The 19,154-nt window shown below is 37.4% G+C and overlaps 1 protein-coding gene across 2 annotated transcripts in view; it reads right to left on the bottom strand.

Moving 5' to 3' along the window:
* The window catches only part of NLK (nemo like kinase), a 104,574-nt gene that overhangs the window by 25,034 nt on the left and 60,386 nt on the right, over nucleotides 1-19,154 (bottom strand). For both annotated transcript variants that reach the window (XM_005298880.5, XM_042857829.2), the window contains exon 4: nucleotides 1,773-1,879. In XM_005298880.5, coding sequence (XP_005298937.1) covers nucleotides 1,773-1,879 — 107 coding nt within the window. The remainder of the gene's footprint in view (nucleotides 1-1,772; nucleotides 1,880-19,154) is intronic.

Raw genomic sequence — 19,154 nt, 5'->3', positions numbered from 1 at the left:
CTACTCAAGAATGAAGTTAAACATATAAATAAGTCTTTGCAGGATTCAGGTCATAGAGAGCAAATTATTTAAGCAGACAAACTTTTCAACGTATTTTCTTCCTCTGTTTTCCTATAAAAGTACCATATTACTGTATAAAAATTATAATTATATTATAAACAGTTTTTATAAGTAAATATATCTATTTCAATTACAAAATTTCTGAAGCACTAACATTCAATTGACGTATAACTAGAAGTTTTTAAGAGGAGTGTTCAAGAGGAAGTAGCGTGAGGCAGTACAATATACAACACAGGTTTTGGTTCAATGTAATTATTTTACAGCTCACAGTTGCTGTGATGATTTTCTGTTGTTTATTACCTTGTAAACTGGTGGGCAGACACACCAGCCATGGAATTTAAAATAAAGTCCCAAACTACGGTTTAGCCCAAGGCCTTTTATTCAGGGCTAACTTTATTACTACAAAAAACTTCAAAACAAAACAAAGCAACTCAGAGCATTTGGTCACTGCCACTAGAGGCCTTTCAACTTTCATCAGGCTGGGAGGGGAGAGGACAAACCATTCCCATGAGTTATCCCCCTCGCAGCTGCTTCCCTTGTGCTTTTATAGTCTCCGTGGTTGCAACTCTGGTCCATTTTAACAAACAAACAAAAAATTCAGGAAGCACCTCACTAAAGCTCATCATGGAGTAAGCATCCATGAAAGGAATGAGGTCAGTGTGAAGTTTACTAAGTATTGGACAAAATCTGGTCAATAGAAAAGTGACCTGATCCTCACTTAGGGATATGGGACAAAATGGGTAGTGCTGAGGTCAAAGGTCAAGTGACCAGGGCAGATAGAATCAAAAATTATTCACAGAGCTCTCTGAAGAGGCTCCAACTGGCAGCATTACATTGTCATCTTGATGGAAATTAAAGTTGATGTGTACTACCACTTACTCTAAAGCCAACTCACGACAGAGGCACAAACACAATTTGTCCTTCAGAGGGATAAACCTTTCCTCTGGTTCAACAGGCTTGGCTGGGGGACAGTACCGCCTTTGGATGTACGTTACACCTCCTTGTTCTGACATTGCTGAATATAACCCAATAACTATTTTTATCAAAAAAAATGGCTTCTGTTTATTTTCAGCTGATTTTCATTGTGGGTGGAGAAAACAAAAAAGAACACATGGAAAGTGAGGCAGTTTAGAACTGATTACAAGTCAGAAGTCCAACTCATTAACCTGAATCAGTCATTTCCGAATCTACTGAAAGATCTAAATTTATAACCAGTATCATAAGATTATTTGTACTGAGCCAATTTTAGTGGCCATTTCTACATCAATTTCAATTATGTTGTTTTACAATATAGCATCATATTTAGTTCTGGCTAAAATGTATTCACCAGATAGGATGGCCTCAGGTGTCTTCTCTGCAGCCTAATTCAAAAGGCCACTTTACTTCACAAGATCCATAGTTTAAAAAAACCAGTGTTGTGCTTCATCTTTTCAGTAGCCATTAGAAAAGTCATGCAGGTTAAAGCACAAGGATTGCCACCTTTATACATACAGTACTCTAAAAAAGCAGCAAGGCCAAGAGCTTCTTGTACACATTTGCTATTCTTTCAAAGACAACATTAAGTAACAAAACAATTTATTAAATATATCTTGTTCTACACATTAGTGAGGCAATCTTGGGAGTAAAAGTTCAGAAACTACGAAGAGAAAATTACCAAGTAAGAATACACCACTTAGTTCAATATTGTTTCATCAATTTTAAACAAAAGTTACCTCTTAAAATCTGGTAAAGAAAAACTTTGACATGATCCGAGCTGAGTGGTTGAGGAGAGACGATAATCTTATGGAGGTCACTTTGCATCAATTCGGTGACAACGTATCTTCAAGTTATTAGTTAAGGAAAGTACAGAGAGTGCTGCATATAATCCATTTGAAACAGTTACTCTTGCTCACAAGAATTTTAAATCGTATAGCTCAAAGCCATAGAATAACAAAAGAATAAAGCTTCTTGACTGATATAATAGAGGTCAAATCTCCAGACTTCCACAAGAATTACTTGACAGTTTAGTTACAAGAGAAAACTTAATTACTGAACAAAGCCACATTTATACTTATGTATATACATTACAAAACTATTTGAAAGCCAAAACATGGTTCATGAAGGATAAGGTGCCCAGTATTAATTTAATCGTATTTTAAAGCCTGTAATTTTGGGCTCAAAATTCTTATTAAATAATAAATTACATGCGATTCTGGTGGCATCATCTTAATCCTTAGTGGAAATATATCCACATCACATAACCAGACCAATTGATAGAGGTCAATACAGTTGGAAAATACATCCCAAGCAGGGGTATTGTAGGTCAGTAGTGCATTGCTCTTATAGGAAGTTTGAACAGTGCATTGTGCCAGCTCTACCTGTAGTATCAATATTTCACTTCCACAAGCTCCAAATCTCCTTCCATGCACACACATACAAATCACTGGTTGTAAATCTCTTTCAAGTTCCAATTTAAAAAAATAGCACCTCTCTGTGGAAGAAAAGGCAAAAGCCACCAATTGGTGTGCTGTCACACACACAAAGCAACAGGTGTAGGAGACTGCTGGTGATTTACAACAGTCGCTGAATATTCCAAGTGCTGTTATTCTTGCTGACATCAATGTAGCGATGTAAATTAAGAAGGGGGGCATGTCTGCTCAGAAATCGCAAAATACTATCTTTCACAAATGGAGAAATACAGCAGAGGGACCACAGAAACAACGCTGTCCGGAAACTGATGAAGTTGTCAATTTCCTGAATGCGGAGGTTATGGACAAAAAAGTAACTCAAAAAAAAAAAAAAAAGGGTACCTTGGGTGCTGATGATGGCTGCTCACCACATCAGACATATCTGCTTACTTTACTGACACATTTTTGCTCATGTCAGCAGCAAAGAGCATAAATAGCTGCTGAAAAGCAAGTTGTATTTTATTCTGCCTCCTGCGTCAACAAAATCGCCAGCTAAGTACTGATTTGCATTCTTTATTGTTGATGAGCGTTTGCAATGATGGACAGTCTGAAGTAGAGCCAGTAGGTCTTGATTTTCAAGTAACAAGTTGAATTTCTAATGCTGATGGTTCAGAAAAATCTTACTTTGATGTATAAACTGAGCAAGTTTGATAGGAGAATAAAGAAACATACTATGTTTACCCAGCTGTTTTTCAGGGGACAGCCACATTCAAAATGAAAAGGAAAATTCTGGGATTTGCTGTACTAATATACAAGTAACTTAATGTACTCACTGTTGCAGATGGTCAGTCAAATATTGTGACCTTATTTTCAATACACTATTATTATTTATATTATAAGAATGCCTAGAGCCCCAGCTGTGGTTAGATAGTAGTGGTGGGCATAGTACAAACACACAGTTAAGAGATACTCCTTGGCCCAAAGAATATACAATCCAAGTAGCCAAAAAAGGTTAGGAGGGGAAACAAAGCCACAGAGAGGAAGTGCCTTGCCAAGGCCACACATCAGGTCAGCTGCAGAGCCAGAAATAGAGCATGGGTCTCTCAAGTCCCAGTCCAGCATCTTCTTCAGTGAGTCACACCGTCTCATTTGCAATTCAAGCTAAGAGAATTGCAATCGGCTCTCCTGTGTTTCAAGGTATAAGCTGATGATCTGCAGGGGACAGGAACAGCTCAACTTCCACCCACCAGAATACAGCACTGCACAATTGTGAGGGGCATAATATTTTTCCTGCCTTCTTCTGAAGCATCAGGCCACTGCCAGAAGCAGGAAACAAAATGTATGGACTAATCCAGAAGAGAAAATTCTATCTTTCACACTTGACACTGACTTTTGGAAACAAAAATCCTTATGAATGAGACATAATCCAGTAGCATTCCTATCTGCTGTGCACCAGCCATGACAATTTTGTAAACCCTGCACCTTTCAGTGGGATTTTCAAAAGTGTTGACCCTAACTCTGCGGCCACTGATGTTGATAGGAGTTTTACCAATGATTTCAGTGGGAACACCATTAAGGCAATGCTGAGTTGAGTGCTTTTTAAAAATCCCACCTTTAACCTGTAAAACCACTAGATCGTCTATGCATCCACTACTTCAATACTTATAGCTAGGCTAAATCCTCTGCTAAATAACTCTGCAAATGACAGCAAACTAACTGTGAGATAGAGTTCAGAAAGATATCTAAGCCAGTAAATTGATAAACAGATGAGCCCTGTCAGGAATTTCCACCCCTTCTTCTTACTACTCCTTGGTTAGTGAATCAGCACAGTTTAAACCTCATGTATGATGACCCAGTAAGGTCCTGCAACCTCCTTTCTTCCCCATCCAAATGATTGCTTACCACACCAACCGTCTGTTGCTTCATATAAAATTACCATTCACTTCATTCCTTTCGAGTATCTTTTTTTTAGGTCCTCCATCTAACCAGGTTTTAGACATCATCTAAAAATGCATTCAAATTTTTTAACTGGTACAGTACTAAAACACACCAAGTTATATTTAATACATTAATGACATCACATAATTTTCTAACAAAAACTTCCCTAGAACTTCTCTCATAAATGTAACCCAAAGAGAAGTTCAGCAACATTGCAATACAATAATTTTTAGTTTAATAAAGCAATTTCCACTTTGCAAAGGCCTCCCTTTAATAGTTATGCCAGCCTTTTTACATTGCATTTTACCTGCTGGCTGCAACTAATCCTGAAATTTTCATTTTCCAATAAAATATTCAAAACCCCCAAAGCAATACTGTGCACTTTATTATAAGATTTCTGTTTTGCTATACCACAAATCCTCCTAAATCTCAATCCCTAGCATAATGTCTCCCAGATGTCTCAACTAGTTGCCATGCCAACTAAAGCCGCTTAAATTAAATGAGGGCCTGAAATGGCACCTGCACCACTCCAGGTCTGTTGCGCATTAAATAAAGCTCTCTTGACAGGGGCTCAGAGGTGCCATTAACTTGAACAGCAGCTATCTGATTATTGTGTCTGGATAATTTAATGAGAATCTCTAAACAAGAGTGAAAGCAGGACTTGCTCAGTGTGTCTGTCTTTTGCAAATGTGGCAGCCTCTTAAACAGCTGGTGCCCAACCAGGTCAATGTCTTTGCTTAGGCCGGTTAATATTTAGCTAAAATAACAGGCTGTGTCTAAAGTTATGGGATTTCAATAAAATATTTTAACTGACACTTGCATTTTTCCTATTTAAATTGATCTATAATATATGCTGGCCAGTAGGAGGTCACTGGAGCTATATTACACAGCTAAACTGAACATTACCACCAGATGAAAATTGCTACTGACAGCTGTAATTAGTTAAGTAGCTGTATAAAATTAGAACTACAAAGTGTACCAGTTCGCTTCAGAACAATTATAAAGGAAAATGCGGAGCACAATAGACCCTCACTAATTCACACCGACTCGGAGACCCACCGAAATTAGTAAATTTTGCAAATTGACAAGTAAGCAAACAAAAAACAAGAATATTGCATGAAAGTGGACTTCGTTCTTTGGCTGTATTAACTTAATTTCAATAATGTATAAACATAACTCATGTCCTATAGTGAAGGCTATGTTTTATTCACGGGTATTTTTAGTAAAAAAGTCATGGACAGGTTACAGGCAGTAAACAAAAATTCACAGCCTGTGACCTGTCCATGACTTGTACTATATACTCCCGACTAAATCTTGGGGAGGGTGGTGGCCCAGGGGTGCTGCGGGTGCTCGGGGGTGGTGGTGGGGGGAGGGGCAGCCCAGGAGGCACTGCGGGTGTGGGGGGGAACAGTGGCATACGGCCTGGGACCTGCGCTGGTGCTGATGTGGGGGGTCTGGCAGGGTTGGCAGGCTCCCTACTCAGCTCTGCGCCGCCCTGGAAGCAGCAACATCCCTCAGCTCCTAAGCAGAGGCACAGCCACACGGCTCTGCACCCTGCCTCCTCCCCGAGCACTGGCTCCGCAACTCCCATTTGCTGGGAACTGCGGCCAATGGGAGCTGTGGGGGCGGTGCCTGCAGGCAAAGACAGCACGCAGAGCCCCCTGGCTGTGCCTCCCCTTAAGAAACAAGGGATGTCACTGCTTCCGGGGAGCCTCCCTGAGGTAAGCACCGCCCAGAGTGCTCACCTCCTCCTATGCCCCAACCCCCTACCCTGAGCCCCTCTTCCAAATTCCTGCTGTGGGGGGGAAAGGAGGGGGAGGCAGTGGCCTGAGACTGCCCCAGCAGTGGCTGGCCCAGGGGCTGCCCAAGTTGCTCAGGCAACCCCCGGGTCAGCCACACCAGAAGTCACGGAAAAATCACGGAATCCATGACTTCTGTGACGACCCCCCCCCCCCCCGTGACCAACTCGCAGCCTTACCTATAGTATATTAACAAGGAAAGAAGTCTCAGAAATCTCACATTTAGGTTGGGGATGAGACCACCATGTTTTGGCCAAGATATGGGGTATGTGGATTAGCAGAATATGAATTAGCAAGGTCCCGAGGAAGTAAATGGTGAAAGATGTGTTCAAGTGCTATCTCACCATGGGAAAAGGTTTCAGCAGTTTATTTTCTAACCAGAGAAGTTCTTATAATTTTTACATTTCAGGGTGCCCTTGGACACAGAGACAGGAATTCTCTCATTCAGCCACTTTAGCACATTAGGATCAAACTAGCTCAATCTGTGGTGTCATATCTTTTTCTTCTTGCCACTTCCCAAATGCAATAACCCAGTCATTAGAATTCTCCTGTAATACGCTTGTTTCATATGAATATCAAAGTAAGAAAAGGCTGGGCTGATTAAGAATATTATAAGAATTAATGGAATAAAATCTCATGAAACTTATATTTCTATAGATCCCTCATTTATAGTTAAAAATATGCTGGCATTTCCTCTCAACCCATGTTAATTATTAACTGGCAGTGGAATCACCATCTATTACGTAAGGGGTGCTGTGGGCTCTGTTCTTCTGGTTGGCAAGAGTAAAATGTTCAGGGCTCTCTGATGCTCAGTAAAAACCACTAGTTTGAAAACCTTCTATTTAACTAGTGGTATAATGAGTGAAGATTCATTCCCTGAAGGCATGGGAAAGGAAGAGATAACAGAACATGGCCTGTGGTATTGCGATAAATTACACCACCTATTTTAAGATTTTCTAAATCCTCTCAATTATATAATTATTTGGACTCAAGATTAAATTAATTTGATGTTTAAATGGGAAATTCTTCAAGTGCTCGTATTACTATGCACTTGTTGCAGCTGACAGCACAGTATGCATGTAAGGCTTCGGTACAACTATTAAATGCAGCCATGCATGAAAGAGGAAGCAATGTAAGAAGCAGTACAAATTAAGGAGAGAAGTATTTTTATGGATGACATATTGATACACAAGTTACTACTGATTTTTAAAAAAATAAATACCTTCAGACATTTGGAATAGAGAACATATGATATTGAGAAAATGACAAAATATTGTCAAGTATTTCTACACAAAGCTAACATTTTAAGACTTTCCTCATTATGTAATTTGTATTTGCTCAACAATAAAGTCACAATCTTGTAGTCACGATTTAAGTCAAAGAAGTGATTAATGATGCAATAAGTGTGGACCTTGTGTGTGTGTGGGACGGGCTTATGGTCAAATAAGCACTTGATGAAACAACTGACTAAATAAAACTACACTCTCATTGTATACATAATCTGCAACAGGAATAATGATCCAATATTATGCACATTAAAAAATAAACTTCAAGGTTAAAGAAAGAAAAATCTGTGTTTAGTACTTATTCAGGTGATGGAAACAGGACTCGTGGGTTCTGTATGAATGGCTTGTGTGGGCAAGTCAATTAAGAGTACTTTGGATTAGCCGGTAAAATGGGTATATCATCATCCACCTCACAGGGATGTTATGAGGCTAATTTGTAAAGTACTCAGATCCTGAGATCAAAGGGGCTACATAATTGGCAAGTATTATTTAACTTATCACAAAACTATCTCTTATTTTAAAGTATATATATTTTTAACACTTTCAGGAAATTTTAGGTGGCTCCAAGGTGGCTGCTAATGAATCACAGTTTTGTAAAAATTGACAGGGGTTACTGTGATTAATGTTCATGTCATTGATAAGTTAAAGCAAAGAAAAACGTTAAAGCTGTTTTGCTAGATATTTTTCAGCATGTATACAAATCTCCCTAAAGTTAGGCACATTTTCTAGACAGAAGCGGTTTCATATTCAGACAGTACTAAGGAAAAACCTCACAAAACCAATATTTTGCTACAGTAAAATAAAATCCCAATAAGTAGATTGTTTCTATAAAATGCAAATTACATAGAAAAGATACAATTTTGATCTGTTAACCTATTTTTATTTTTGAAATACTATGTGCCATTAGTCAGTGCATGCTGCTGTATGAACCCTTCACTGAGCCATTATCAGTGATGTCAGTGACATTCATGCTGTAACATTCATGCAGGTGTGAACTGATATCCCTGATCAACAAGAGGCCTGGTCAGTGGAAACAACTTTCATGGGAGGCTGACAAAAATTTTATGATGTCCAGGTCTCAGAAATCTTAGCGCTTAATCACAATGCAAGAAGCAATACAAAATGCCTCTTTCTTGCATCTTACTCCTGGATTTGACTACTGTCCCTTCTGAGTTTACGTCAGATCATTAAAACATGCTTCCCCTGTGCCCATATAACTAATACAATGACAAAAGTCTGAAAATGGAAATTGTTTTCAACTCGTGTGTCTGAGAACATATATTTCAAAAGCTGCACCCATTTGAAATTCTGTCAAGATACTTCATACGCCAACTTCAGTGTGGTCATAGATAAAAAAAGCATATTTACTCTTACTGTTGGTTCAGCTATATAAACTTAGATATTTTGCTAATTAGTAAATGACTGTATAATTGATCAGGCTGGGTAAAAAAACCCACACCACTTTGGTTTATCATTTAGGGTTAGACTCCTGGCTATGAATGTATACTTTTATCTGGCCTCAAACGATAACTCCTTTGTCAGTGTGATGCATTTGTGCACGTAGACAGGAGGTTCTAGGATGTATATGTTCAGTTCCAAGTGACATTATCCAACTGGTTTTCCAGCATTTGGAAGAAAGGTATTTCAGTTTTGCTGATGCATAAAACAGATTTTCAGTCCATAGCAAAGGCCTTTCAAAAAATACAAAGGGGGGGAAAAAGGCAGACCTTACTCAGAAAATACAGAGGGTGGGGAAAGGCCGACCTTAGTTTATTGGTTTGGAAATATCACATTTTCAACAGGTGCAAGCAGCATGGCATATTATGCTACAAGCAACAGATTTAAAATGTCTAAGAAAGAGGGGAAGAAAGAAGGATGAGTAACAATGAGGGAAGGAGAAGACAGAAATTCAAAGAGTAAAAGACTACTGTATAACATTTTGAAAAGGTCCTGCAAAAGAATGAGAGGTCAGAGTACTCTAATAGGCACTCTGATAGCGTGACCAGTCATCCTTCTCATTGGGAGCCTGAATGATGCATTTGTCCAGGTCATGTCTCATGAAACGGTCAGAGAGCTCTTAAGACAGAATGGGGAAGTCCGCTGCACATCTCTTTCTGCAGTGCATCAATTCAGGTTGACACGTGATTGACAAAAAGTGATAATATTGTTAATCTTCAGCTGTTTCTGGCATAAGCTTCCATCGGGAAAATCTTCAGAGAAAGAGTGACTAGAGAAGCCTGCAATAATTATTGGCCAAGAAGGAGAACATCTGTCTTTCTCCAGTTGCAGAATTCAATACTACAAAAGATTAGAAAGCAATATTCTGGATTGATACTAGAAAAGTGCTGTACTATTAATTAAGATGTTCCAATAATCCTCCAGTACTATACGGAGGGTATACAACTTCTTCTTAAGACATTAGATCTCCATCTTCTTGACTTATAATTTGAGCTGTTATGTTGTCAAGATGGATTGTTCAACATTTGGTATCTTATGACTAAATATTTCACTCAATTATCTGGTATTTACTGTAGGGGACAGATTCTTGCTCCATATTTTCCATGGGGATTGAGTATTTTATTGCTAGATTCCTAGGTTTGTTATTTATATGATCTTTACATATATTCTTGTTTTGATTTTATTTCTATAAATGTTATGCCACTTTCAGTAAAGTTTTTTAAACATAAAAAAGTGAAACAAAATTAAGTTATTCGTCAATGCAATAACATCCACTAGAATTAATGGTCCTTGTAAAAAAGTTCATATTTAGACTGCTTTAACCAGGTAACTGACTGGCACCTATGCATATTTTAAACGGACACTTTATAAATGGGTATCTATGTCACCCTAACAGTTGGCTATGAGTTTAGGCATATCATACCACCAGAATGCATATCTAAGCTTGGTAACAGTGGTTGGATTTCTACATAACAGTTTTTTGTATACCATTTCCATGCCTATGGTTATGGGGATATGCCATCAACTCCAGCTCAGAGATGGATTAACGTTGAACAATCAAACATAGCTTCTACACCTGGGTAAAGTAAATTGTTGCTGCTTACGTATGAGCCTTAGTGTTCTGTTGGAGGTTAGGTATGTGTAAAGTAGAGCAATATGATGAAGTCCATAAAAAGCTTCTGCTTAGGACGGCAAAGAGCACCTGCAGATCATGGCAAAAATGCTAAGTTTCCCAGTCAATAGCTTGGAGACATGTGCAAGGCACACATGTAACCTACCACAGAAGCCCATGTACAATTTCTCACAGGTAAGAGCTTGAGTGGTACTTGCAGCAAAAACAAAAGCACAGTTCAAATTTCTATCCAGGTATAGATGCTACAACACGGAAATAAACTGAGTAATGTTAGGAAGGTATTTTCTGTGCTATTTTCTCTATAAAAATATAGAGACTGGCAAATGCCTCAACCATTACCTAATGATGTCTTTATATCTGACTCCTCAGTAGGTTAGACTGGGACAATTATATCAATAAACAGGTAAGACATACTGAATGTTCATCACAGATTTTAAAATGCAAAAACCTGCTTGTTACAAATGTAGGTAACTTAAAATACACAAAAATTAGAATTATGTGTTATAAATAACTTATAAAAGTTAAACCTCACTAGATTCTGTGTAATAAGAGAGGAACAGCAAGATTATCCCATTTATTTGGCAGACCTCTTAAGAGAGGAGAAGTTTTAATTGCTGCCAAACTACCTTTAGTCTAAGGATTTACATTTACATGGGACAAAGGGCCATCTCCCTAGAATCCTCTTTAGATACGAAGTTCATGCTTCACAAGCAGTCACATTAGACTATTCTCATCCATAATATTTTATTACTATTATATTAAATAAAGCATCCTCCACAAGCTAGAGGTAGATGATTAATAAATGTGTTACATATAAAAGTAGAAAAGATTTGAATCAGACATGAAAGAATGAGAGCTTTCTAAAATAAACACTAAACTATATACATCAAGTCCAAATTACATAAAATTAGTGTGTACTTAACCGCACTCCTGAACTAGGGTTCCTCTCAGCCTTCCTGCTTCTAATCTTATGACACTACTTGTTTAATTGGAATCAAAATAGCTAAATCAACACATATCACTTAAGTTTTTAATAGCTATATCAAAATAGGACACTCAATCTGAAATAAGCATTAACACACAAATATGCACTAAAATAACAGAAGTCATGAATTATAATTCATTTCATTATTGTGTTAGACTTAGTTCTGGGTAGACCAGACAAATCCTTGGTTTTCAGAATTGTAAGGCTCTTCCCCGCCCCCCGCCAACAGTTCTGTAGTCAAACCCACAGCCTGACCTTCTATTCATTCCTTTAGAGGAGCAATCCAGTCTTTAAGTATTCAGGCCTTAAATTCACTCACCAGATGAGCTTGGGATTTTGCTTATTCACCAAGGAAATAAAAGATTCATCCAGATTGTTTTCACCGACATCTCCCTTTCCCAGAAAAGCTTCTAGGTTCCACATCTTAGAAGTTTCCTTGGCAAATGGAACGCATTTAGCATAACATTCAATGGCATCTGCCCATTAAACTTCACGTTCAGCAGCACAGGTACACATCTGCAATGTGTGCTGCTACAGTACTTGGCAACAGTGAAGCAATTAATTCTACAAAACCTCAAAGGAAATTCATATACAGACATTAAAACAACATTCCATATTAAACAGAGTGCAACTAAAAATGGGTTATTAGGACTAGAATTCTCTTATACTGACCTACAAAGAGCTTTAAAAGAAAAAACGATTGGAATGTTTCCTTTTACAAGAGATGTACAGAGGTTTAAAGGTGCATGTTAAAGTAGAGGGGATGATGATTCTGCTTTTTTCCTTTTTTAAACTTTAAAAATATCAAGAATGCCAAGTCTGGTCTTCCTTAGTTTTGCTGGCAGACTTCTTTTGGGGAGGTGGGGGGATTGGAACATGTGTATTGTGAAGTCTTACATCTTAAAAGGTGGGATGTTGAACCTTCAAAATTTCTACAGGACAAGGAACCAGGATCTACATTTTGTGAAGAGCTTTTGACCCTCATTTTCATTATATGCAATACATAAGAAGGGAATTTGGTACCTGTTAGTTTTCTCTCCTTGTGTCTATTAGCAAAGCCAAATACTTGGATATGGCTCCTCCTTACCAGCAGATGGAATTTTTCAAAGACATTCCAGATGTTTACTATGGGCTTGCTAACGTGAAATCCTAAGTGGAAAATCACTATAACGAGTCACTAAACTAATGACCAACCAACCTCTTGAATGAAATCTATCAGTATCAAATTCAGGTTGGACTGGCAATAAGCAAAGTAGTCACCATCTGGAAAATATGTGGTGATTTAAGGGAAAAGAGCTGGCAGTCTCTGTCATTATTTGTTAATTTTTCACAACGTCAGACACGTCTTAAAAAAATTCAAGTTCCATGAAAATTTAATTACTGTTTCCCTGAATTGGACATTGTATGAATAGTAACGACAATAACTTCTAGAGCTATTTTCTTAAAAATAAACCGTTAAAACTTCAAATGGACAACTTCAAGTCCACTTATCATTAGTAGAAACAGAAACAAGGAAAAAACAATCAACATATTCAATGAAGCTCTCATACATTAATTTCACTTCAATACCTCTATGGCAAGGGTCCTCAGTGTTCAATTGTTGCAATGGTTTGTGTCAGGAAGTTGACTCCCAGAACAAACGGGTTAAAATAATAAACTTCCTAAGCACCCAAAAATAATGAATTAACAGAATCTAATTGAATAAAAAAAATTCAAAATACTACTTTTATGTGCACTAAATCTATCTAAAAATTAAAAACAAACCTATTAAAAGGTGCGATTTTAAAAAGCAAATATGAACTGGTGCATTGATTGTAACAGATTTTAACCAAGTATGCCACTTGTCACCTCTGTTAGACAATCATTTCCCTGAAAAGGAGCAATCAGACCACAAGGCAAAATCGTTTCATTTGAACAATACAATCCAAACGTCAAAAAACTAAAATCAAAACTCCTATGTAGAGTTTTATAAAACACTGTCAAAATACACTATCCTTAAAATCAGTTACCATTTATGAAAAAATGAATGCCTCTGTTCTTTTACATATAGAATTGTTCAAAAACATCTACATAAAAGATTATGGTTACCCAATTTAAATATTCTTGATAGTACAGTCCCACAGAGGAAGCAATCCTTAACCTAGATCTGATTTATAACTCATATGACGTGTAATAAAATGAGGGCATTTAACTAGTGTAGATAACTGAAATCCAATTTATGAAGATTATTTGTCTCAGACACTGCTGTCCACATGAAAGAAATAGCTATACACACTGATGGGAGTATTATCTATCGTTCATATGAAAGAGCCAGCCGTAAAGTATATCCAATCTTTGCAACCAGTAACTTGGTATGAAACAGAAAATCTGCATGCGCTTCGGTTAGAATCATTGACCTTGAAATGTGTTAATATTTTTCTGCAGCAATCAATATAGGGTATTATACAAAACAAAATAGTTTATTTCCCAAGCAAAGATTATCCAAATATAAAAAAAACTGACAATTTTCAGCTGGTCAACAAAATTGTTAAATTGGTCAAAAATAGAAAAACAACGAGAACCTGATCAACCCATAAAAACAGCCTTCCAAAAGCCTAGCAATACTCCACAAAATTCCAAAGAGCTCAGTTGGAGGTTGAAACCAAATACAATAAAGCTTCCTGTAGGCTAAGCAGAATGTATAATGAGCAAGTGTGGGATATTGAATTCATCAGTTTCAACTTTAGCGCTACCATGTATGCAGGATAACATTGCAGAAAAATATCGGTCCACCTAGTTCTGAATACTCATGGATGTTATTTTGTGTAGAAATTTAGGGGTTTTTTTTAATATAAAAATATAGGAAATACAATCATTTCCCCAATAAAAGAATTTTATTCGTGTGCATATGTATGTGTATCTACACATACACCCTTCTTTTTAGAACTTCTGGGAATGGTTTGCAGCCATCATATTGCCGGAAGTTTACAATGGCTATTTCAATATCCTGGACTGCCCTCGCGTTGCCCAGTAGGATTTGATGGTGTAATTTCGGTCTCTACTTGGTTTATAATTCACAACAAAGTGGTATAAATAAAAAAACTGGCAACAGAAAGCTAACAAAGGGCAGCAGTATGATGGCAAGAAATGCTTGAACAAGCCGGGTCACGGGAGTTTCCTTTCAACTCTTCTGCATTTGGTTTAAATCTTTAACTTTTGTTCATAATACAAAGATGAAAGTTAAATGCTTAGCAGCACAGGCCAGAACAGCCTGAAAATGCTACCCCAGGAAAAGCTTTTGGCTCCTTCTGAAAGATGGTCACTTGAGCAACCTCTCAGGCAACTGGAGCATCATTAACCCTATCGGCTCAGAAGGGCTCGGCCTGTCTCAGGGGTTCTCAAACGGGGAGTTGGGACCCCTGAGGGGGTTACGAGGTTATTACATGGGGGGGAGATGCGAGCTGTCAGCCTCCACCCCAAACCCCACTTTGCCTCCAGCATTTGTAATGGTGTTAAATATATTAAAAAGGGTTTTTAATTTATATGGGGGGTTGCACTCAGAGGCTTGCTATGTGAAAGGGGTCACCAGTACAAAAACGTTTGAGAACCACCGGCCAGCTCAACAGTCTTTTTTTTTCTTTTTTTTTTAAAAAGACACAGCATGAAATTACCAATTCCACAATTTCAACCAGGAAAGGCATTAAAACGAGAGAGAAGGAGAGGTTATACTGTTCAGTTTAAGATTTCTGCACAATAGCTGAGTTAACACAATTCAGACATGTTACACACACTGCAAAATGACCCCCTGTAGTCATGGTATTACCAAAGGTAGTTCTAATTTTTGTATAAATATAAAATAAAATACATGCTGTAAATAAACCAAAATTATTTAAACTTTAAATGCTACAGAAAGTCCTTAAAAAAAAATCTGACTACTTCAGGTAATATATTTATCTTCTCTCTCTCTCACACACACACACACACACACACACACACACACACACACACACACACACACACACACACACACACACACACCTACCTGACTGCCCTATGAAAAATTTCAGAGTCTCTTTGCAAAAAAAAGTTCAATTAAAAATTATCCCCAAATCTTGTATACAAGACGAAGGTGTAAAACCACCATAGGCATTACAAGTTTAATATAGGTCATTCTCCCTTGCATGACCAAGTTTGAAGCTGATTAGCCTTACCAATTTTCAGTACTATAAGCACCACTCTCTTAAGGTTCTGCAAGTTGAAAATGTTAGGTTTTTTTTGTTTCTATTATCCTAAGAAATCTAACTTTTACTAGAATGTATTAGTTCATTCTTGAACGCCTTTTCTGTTTTGTAATTAACAATTGCTATTCTACTCAGATTCTCTAAATGAAAAGACTATTTTCATAGCCCTATTCCAGCCCACAACACACCACTTTCTAACTGAAGGCAGCACTTTGTATTCTTGATAACATGACGGAAATGCCTGAGTGACCATTTAGTTTTATGCCACCTTGAGATGTAGGATCTGGCCACTTACGCAAGCTGAGAAATATTTAATGAATTACACAACCTTGAGAGTTACGCAGAGGAAAAGTACTGCATTCCACGTTGTAATTATATGGAAAATCCTGTGGAAATAGTCAATCCTGTTTGATGAATTGGGCACTCTTAACCCACAAATAAATCCTGTAAAGTTTTTTATGCTTGACTCAGCCAAATAAACAATCCCTTGCTTTATACAAGTATGTGTTATCAAATCATTACTTACAAAGCCTTTTTTTTTTTTTTTTTTTTTTTAATATTCTGACCCAACTGCACAAATACTTTTAAAATCAGCAGTTTATTGTGAAGCTACAAATTAGCTTGCAGTTTTCTTAACCCTGAAAGGTGTTTGGGGAAGTAACATATCAACATACAATAAGTGTACAGAAAACTCATCTCAATCCAGACTAGTCTAATGAAACATTCAATATTTTGGGTAAGCAATTTCTAAGCACCAATTTCAAGATTGACTTCACCTCTAATTCCAGACATGGAAAAAAATCTACATTGCAATGGTAGTTTTGCAAGATGGGTGTACAACATAGGTTTTTAACTACAAATGATTTTTCCAGTCTAATAGAAAGGACCTGTTTTTTCCATTTCTCCCTCCCTGCCTCAAGTATCAGAGTGAAACATAACAAAGCAACGGTCAAACTAAAAGAACTCTGATAAAATAAACCAGACTGAACAAGGATACTGACAACTAACTTAACAGATGCTATAACATGAAGTTATGGCTTGGTGTTTGGTCGCATGTTATAGCAATGCTGATGGGAAAATAAACTTATTTGGCTTGCAACATTTAAGGAACAATCATCTTTTGGTAATTTTTTGCAAATATTTAAATTAATCAGAAAAATAACTGCTGCAATTTTTGCGTAGATTTCCTCCTACTATAATTTTGAAATGAATAAAGACTATAATTTTGTATCTGCTATAAGTCTATAATTTATATCAATTAAGTGAGGATTGCTGTGACGGATATGAGGAATCCTTACAACATATTACCACAACCAACCTACCTAACAGCACATTCCAAAATGGTGACAGAGGCAAGAATGGAATCCAGATTCTTCTTCCTACCAGCCTTTTGCCACATGCACTGAACTTGCTATTTCACGAATCAGGTGCTGAATTAACCTAAAGATGTAGTTTTAATAAAGCAAGCATATGGTATTTCAATTCATAAAATGGTGTCATATCTTTACGCAATACCCAGTCTCAAACCCTTAAATAATTAAAAGCTATAGTTAGTGCATGATGAGGAAAAAAAGCAAATTAAGCTTTTTCACAGACACTATCGAATACTATGCCACTACTGGTTGACAAATTAGATTCAATGGTGTGAAAACACAAAAGCAAGAAGACACCATGGTCTCCATGGAATTTGTTATTATTTCCGTCCGACTGACTTTTTCCTCAGCTAAAACTACATGTGCCCTACAGGCACATATACTAACTGTACAGAGATTCTCTTTCTTCTTAAGCTGCCTTAGGGAGACATTTATCTAAATATTTTCCTACCAAAAAGATACATAATCTGTAAAATCAGCCTAAAAATTCCATTTGGCATTTAAGATGCACCTTCTGAGTTATCTATTCTAGCAGAAAAGAACTCTATTCCAATATAAGGGCCAAACCCAGGTAGCCAACAATCGGACGCACAAGCTGAGATGAGTCCTACGGTTGGGTTGGGAGCTTTGATTAATGTTACATTTGGCCTATCTGAAGACAGTCTGGCACCAGACTCCTGCTTTGCGAGAGAGACTGGCACACAGTTGGGTGCAGGGAGCTGTACAGGCACTTTTCTATGACAGGCTATCCCCCTGAGGTGGAGTCCATCTGTTGGCCATAGAATATGCAGCATTTTCCTTCCATCTTCAATGCACTTGGAGAATAAGCAGCAGCAACCTGGCACTCCCCCCCCCCCCCCTTTGCATTCCCCTGCCATTTGTTCCACCTCAGCAAAACAGTCTGATCCTACAAGATGGGAGAGCTACTTTAATGTAGAATATTTTTTAGCAGCCAATATTAGAGCTTGTTGAAAAATATGGGGAATTTCAAAATTTTGAGTGGCTAGACAGTTGGTCCAAAAACAGGGAACATTTTTCACAAAAAAATTTCATCTTTATTTTTCCAATTTTATTTTTTTGAAAAATGTAAGAACTTCAAGTTGATCCAATATATTCCAGAGTTCAAGTGAAACAGAATTATTTATTTTTGAAGACTGTCCTCTGAAGAGGAAATCTCAGCAGCTCAAGAGACAGAGAAATAGGCTGGCTCTTCAGCGAGTGCCCACAAGTTTGTCCCTGCCTCAAAAAGCAGCAGAGAAGGCTGACGGCCTACTATCAAAATATGGAGGCCTGTATGCAAGAAATAGTATCCTCCAGATTCTTAATTGTACAATACATACACACAAAAACCCAAACATACATACATGTGCGTGCACACACACACCCCTCCCCCATAGGTCTATAAAATCTTCTATTCACTGGGAAATATTTGAAATACAGCACTTAACGCAGGCCTCTGCAATTTTTTTCTGCTGAGGAAGAGGAAGCTAAAGTTAACAAAGGTTATTCCAAAAACTGATGACCTCTTCAATTATGATTTTGGCAAATAAGAAAGTAACAGAATAATCAAAATTAGAGACATACTGGATTGTGCACTACGAAAAGCAAGGAGAGGGTGAGGAAGTCTGTGTGCCAAACAGACAAACCTGATATTATTTTCAAACTTCTGAGGATATTAGGAACTAAGAAGAAAGCTAACCTCTGTAAAACTATATTTAAAAACTTGGCACACAAAACTAGCCGCTCGTAGTTTTAATTTGTAATCACATACACACAAAAAATCTGAGGATATTCCCCACTAGCATGTAATTTAAATAGAATCTGTGTTTTTACCCTGAACGGCTTTTCAGCAACTCTCAATCTTTCACTTAATTGGTTTAAGACCAAAATTTTAACAGTTGGTTTCATGTAGTTTGCCCACGTTAATTGTCTTATTATTTCATTTAAAATAAAACAGCTCTGGGGTTGACCTTGGATTCCTCTCTCTTCCATCACTATGAACTTTGTTTCTTATA

This window comes from Chrysemys picta, chromosome 19 (genome assembly GCF_011386835.1).
Source record: "Chrysemys picta bellii isolate R12L10 chromosome 19, ASM1138683v2, whole genome shotgun sequence".
Lineage (NCBI taxonomy): Eukaryota > Metazoa > Chordata > Testudines > Emydidae > Chrysemys > Chrysemys picta.
The sequence above is the reverse complement of the archived record's forward strand: the minus strand, read 5'-3'. Positions and strand labels throughout refer to the sequence as shown.